At 48.9% G+C, this 5,773-nt stretch overlaps 1 protein-coding gene across 4 annotated transcripts in view; it reads left to right on the forward strand.

Moving 5' to 3' along the window:
- Nucleotides 1-267: 267 nt before the first annotated feature.
- Nucleotides 268-5,773, forward strand: part of LOC307079300 (voltage-gated potassium channel subunit beta-2-like) — a gene marked incomplete at its 5' end in the record, with an annotated part of 31,779 nt that continues 26,273 nt past the window's right edge. Inside the window, 2 exons of one of the 4 annotated variants that reach the window (XM_079741549.1) lie at nt 268-341; nt 817-858. In XM_079741549.1, the coding sequence (XP_079597675.1) occupies nt 268-341; nt 817-858 (116 nt within the window). Of the gene's footprint in view, nt 342-816; nt 859-2,161; nt 2,213-3,971; nt 4,448-5,773 lie in introns of those variants that run through there. The other 3 variants (XM_079741546.1, XM_079741550.1, XM_079741545.1) reach the window with 3 other exon arrangements.

Raw genomic sequence — 5,773 nt, forward strand, 5'->3', positions numbered from 1 at the left:
GCAAAAGAAAGAGATATTACAGCGATAGTGAACGATAGACCAGAGAGAAAGAGCATAGACAGACTGAGACGGGGAGAGAGGGAGACAGAGATGGAGAGAGACATGGAAAGAGAAGACGGAGAAAGAGGGATTCATAGTGAGATTCAGAGCAAGCGAAGGAAAGAAATAGAGAGATGGATAGAGACAGAGAGAGACAAAGAGAAAGTGAGTGAGAGACAGAAAGAGAGACATTAACAGCAGACATGGTGCTCTTTGCCCCCAGGCCTCATGTATCCTGAGTCCAACATGGAGTCCCCGGCCTGTTTCTCCAGCAAACAGCACGCGTCTCCAGGCATCTACAGGTAGAGACACACCCCAACATATGGCAGACAATCCTGTAACAGTGTTGTCCTCCACTGGCCAGAATGTGACCTACAAAACAACACAGGATATACATGCCAGTACATTCAATTTGAGAAATAAAATGTGTTGGGGCACATGATAGTCGATAGATAGATTTGGGATTATTTTCATCTAGTATGTACATAGGCGGTTTACATTTATGTCGTGGTGCATGACAAAATGGTCGGGTACAATCTTGTGAACATTTTCCATTCAGATTTCCTATTTGCTATTGGGTAATAGCTTTCTCTCCTAAGCAGGTATCGTTACTACCCAGTTTTTTTTAATCTAATAGTTACTAACTGTATCATAAGTAAAAGGCTTCCCTGCATTGTCATTTAATTTCCCTGGTGTTTTTCATACTTCTTTTCCATCTAAGCAACTGAAGGTAAGATCCACATCTTACTTGAATCTCTCTCTTCCTTCTCTCTCCAGTGCACGCTATGGCAGTCCCAGAAAACAACTGCAGTTTTACAGGTAACCACATCCTCTTGGAATATTTCCTCCCTACAAACAGATCTAATACCCATGCCCTCCACTTCACCGGAGGTCATAGATCTGTGTGATCCTTGACTTGGGGTACCGCGGTCAGTCATAGTCCACAGATTTGGTTTAGTTCAATCTCTGTGGAGCTGGATTTGTCATACTAGTTGTGTTTAACTAGTGGTGGCTGTTATTCTATCTAGATGTGGCTGGAGAATGTTCTTCCCTGAATTATAGATGAGACTGTTTTGAAGAGGACATTTTGGGAGGCTGAATTGTTGAGCATTATGCAATGGTGTTGTTTTGGACCATGACCTGGTAGAAAGTGCACATGTGATGCCTTCGTTGCATTGAAGTGAAAGCTAGCATTACACAGCTCGCATGGGAAAGGATTGAGTCCCCTGTGGATATAAAGGGATGTACATTTTCGGTATGAAAATAGTGAAATAAAGCTTTTCGGTAAACATTGTCAATATTTTCCTTGGACCTCACCGTTTGACTTGAATAAAGAAATCAAATTACTTAGCAGTGAACGAAAACATGAAATATTTCTGAATGTTTCCATTTTGATCTTGTTGTTGTCATATGCAGAGCAAGATTATTTGTGTTTTACACACACGGACACACACTCACTCACACAGAAACACACACACACACACACACAAACATACACACACACACACCGGGCTGGACAAGTAGTAGAACGAAGGGCTTTTAGCATTCTTTCTGCTGTTTCAGACAATCAGAAGCTTTTAGTGTGCCAACGTGAAGCTAAATAATTTACTTGTGGGATTATACACTGGGCTTTGCTGCTGCCGCACAGGCAGTGCTGAGCAGAAGCAGGGCTGTCATCATCGAGGCTGGAGGGTGGGGGTGACGTCGAGCAGACTTCCAGTACATGTCATAGAGTAGGAGGAGGCCGCCGTCGACAACAAGACTTCCTCTGTGGTCTGGGATTCCTAGCACTAGTCCAGGATTCGGCAGAAGTGGAGGAGGATGTAGACAAGGTGAGGTGGCCGGAGGTGATGTAGAGAGAAGTCTTCACTTTGTCACAAAGTAGGAGAGATCTGTCAATAGTCGGACCTCTTCGGTGGTGTTGGATTTTTCTCACGGGTCCAGAAGTCATCTCGGGGGTCCAGGGCGGCAGTCAGTGGTCCTGGAGTCTTCTCAGTGGTCCAGGGTGGTTGTCATCACTGGTCCTGGAGTCTTCTCAGTGGTCCACCCTGGGCCCGAGAACGGGTCGAGCTGAACTTAGGTTCCTGTCGTTACCTTGGGCCCGTTGGGCCCCGCGTCCACCATGAGCAGCGTGGTCCAGAACCCGTACATCAGCCGCACGCCAAACAGCCGGGTGAGTAGACGGTGGAACGCGGTGGCGCCCAAGCAAGCGGGGCATGCGGGGGGGGGGGAGACCGGTAGCTCTTGCATGCACAACCGCTGGTGGTCATCCTTGGGAGTAGCGTAACGTATAGTGTTGTAACCAGGGTCTGGTGCGGGGCCGAGAGACTTGCCGAGGTAGTCTGGCACATAACCCGCCGGTTCTCGGTTTGTTTTGGTACCCTCACCTTTCTCTCCTCTTGAATCCCTTTTTCTCTCACCGGGAAACAGTGGAGTGTGTGTGTCATCTCCGGCAACGAGACAGCGGGGATGGAGACTGGTGAAATATTAAATAGTTTGGCTGTACACTCTCTGTCTCTCTTTCTCTCTCTCTCAGGTGGTACCAGGCAGTAAAGGAATGTAGGGGAAAGAAAAGATCAGGCTTTGGTGAAGGAGGAAGGAGAACATGGTAGCTAGGTGTTTAAAAGGATGAACCGCATGTGTACGAATTCAGGGTTTGGACGGCTCTTGGAGTGGAAGGATGAGAGCTTGTGTTTCTGAATTTTAAATGAAGTGCCAAAACTAATGGTGCGTGTGATATTGCCTAGAGCTCTCATGTTGGCATTGAATAATTATATATGTATAGTAAGATAATGGAAGCCTTGTATGCGGTTAATAAAGAGACATTCAGGCATGGAATAAGGCATTTGTTTTAGTCAAAGATTAGATCGCTTTTTTGGTTTGATTATCTGATGTTTCTTTTAAAATCCTTTGAATTTGGCAAGGCTTTGGCTGTACAGATAGGAAATGTCCATATGTGGAATCTGTGTTGCACGTAGAACACATTTAAGATGTCGCCTCAAGTGCAACCTTCTCCTGTATTCTTACATTCTTAGTGAGTAGTGGTGAAGCCACTGTTGCAAATATTGAATAGCATTAACATTTTATGGGAACCACATATTGAACTACTTAGTATTCAATATAGACACAGATCCAAAATAGGTAACTTGTATGCATGAGCAGGTACCTGTAGTTCAGCCTCTGGAGGAAAGGCACGCATGTACACACCAACCGAACCCCGAGATAGTCCCGAAGCATGCAACTCAATCCTCGACGAGAATGCCAAGACCAATCGCATGCATTTACCAGACACTTTTATCACCCATAAACGTCCCCTTGCGCTCCACTTCACATACCCGGAGAGTCACCCATTAGGACCAAACGGCCGCATCACTCCCCCCAGAGAAGCATGGCGTTCCTGGGTTAAGGGCTTTGGGAAGCCAGGGGGGACGGAGGACAGAGGCTGTCCAGCTCTGGTTACACTACAGCCCCTGATGCGTAATGTTGGCCATGGTTACCCACCAGCTTCCCCCCCCCCCAGATCAGCAGAGGAACAGGTGTTATTTAAAGCCTCTGGTTGGGCCCACAGTCCCCTCTCCTCTCCTCGCCGACAACACCGACCGCCACTCTTCTCACTCACAACCGACCAGCGATCGCACTCGGTTTCGGTCCGTCCTTCCACAGCTCACGGCCTCCCTGTCTGTCTGTCTGACCGCCGTTCGCACGATCAAGTCTTCCAGCACGGGGGGTCGTGTTGAGACTCTTCGCGATTGCCAGCATCACCAGAGCCATCATCACCATCTCCCTTCAAAACCACCTCCTCCGCCATCTCTTCCACCAGCACCAGCTCCACCGCAGAATCCAGTGGTGGTGGGACTCCCACCATCACCCACCCAGACGCACCACCATTACCCGCGGTTCTGACCCGTCTGCGCACTTAAGGGCACGCCGGCATGTTTGCGACCGCCAGGAGCGTGGACATGCGGGGGGGCGGCCACAGCCGGCGCCTCAGCCGTCAAATGAGCGTCACCCCTGTGGAAAACCCCCAGATGGCCAAGCCCGGCGGCGGTGGCGGCGGCGTCGGACCCCCGGGGGCGCGGGACAGCGTCAGCGGTACGGCGATACGGCGAAGCAGCAGCATCAGCAGCGCCGGCGGTGGCGGCGGCGGCGGCGGCGGCGGCGCTGGTGGCAACCGAATGCTGTCGCTGTCGTCCATGAGCGAGAGCGTGCGCAGCGGGCTGAGCTGCTTCCTGTCGGAGCAGGCCCTGGAGCAGGAGGAGCGGCAGCAGCGCAGCAGCCAGCTGGCCGAGCTCCAGCGGCTGAGGGAGGTGCGCGCCGCCGCGCAGCTCAAGAACCTGGAGGACTTCCTCAAGATGAACCACGTGTCTTTGCGCGAGTGTGTGTCCTACACCACCACCATGAGGTACAGGTAAGCGGATTGAGGCCAGAAGGGAGGTTTGTTCCAGGGTTGGACCACCAGTGGGGTAGGAGACCACCAGTGGTGGAGACCCCGACTGGGGTGGGAGACCACTGGTTTGGAGGTTGTTGTAGATGGCTTGGTGTTGTTGGTCACATGGGCCAGTCAGAGGCAGGCGTATCATGCAGTCAATCATCAATCATTAAGTATGAGGTACATACATTACATAGTCTGTAACAAGTAAACAGACGTCAACGATATGGACAGGCACAACTGGTCTGTGTGTGTTAATGTGTGCTTCCAACGTTTTTTTCTATACATTTCAAGATTAAAGGGGACCTATTATGAAAACAACACTTTTCCTGGGATTTGGGGTGTTGTTTTGGGTCTCTGGTGCTCCCACACTCATACAAACTTTGAAAAAAGTCTGTACATGAAAAGTCTGTACATGAAGTCTGTACATGAAGTCTGTACATGAAGTCTGTACATGAGTGAGATATGCATTTCTGAAAGTACCCTGCCTACATTTACCAAACGAGCGAGTCAGTTTCGGCGCCCCCTCCTACGTAGGAAGGGGGCACAGTTGAATATTACCTCCCACTTCCCCACTCCCCTCCAATCAGAGCATAGCTAAGATCTTGTGGACCAGCGGACGAGCAGCTCCGGCGGGGGGGAACTCGGCGGCAGCTCAGCTCCGGGAGTACAATCCCTTTCTCTGCCGGACTGCCGCCGAGCTCCCCCCGCCAGAGCTGCCGGACTGCCGCCGAAGCAGTCACGATTTTTTTCCCTAAAAGCTATTTCCAGCAAACAGCTTCAAAAACTTGTTTTCTGGAACTTAAACACTATGTTAACTTGTTGGGAAACACCATAATATGTCTCCTTTAGACGAACAACTCTTTTGTTGACTGGTTGAGTATATTCATTAAGTATATGCTACGCGTGAACCTCCTAAGATGGCGCGATTTGATTGGTTCGCTATCTCGGGATATTGGGCAATATCCCATGATTGAGATCTCAAACTCGGGATATTGTTTTCATCGCAAAATGTCCCACTTTATAGGTCTCGTCACACTAATAAAAACAAATAAACAGCTAATAAAATCCCGGCGTTATCTTGTTGGAGTGTTCACATGTAGTATATACTAAAACATGTATTCAATAATTGTTAAATATTCCCAATCCCACTACACATACATTAAACTAAGAATCAATTAATTTATTTAAACTTAAATGAACTTTGTAATTGTCATACAAATTGTATTGTTGTGGGAGTTCTGGGAGTCACGCTGTGTATCTAATACAGACATCCCCTATGACTCCAGTAGGAAAATATGGTTC

The sequence above is a fragment of the Pollachius pollachius genome (genome assembly GCF_949987615.1).
Source record: "Pollachius pollachius genome assembly, chromosome: 8".
NCBI classification, from domain to species: domain Eukaryota; kingdom Metazoa; phylum Chordata; class Actinopteri; order Gadiformes; family Gadidae; genus Pollachius; species Pollachius pollachius.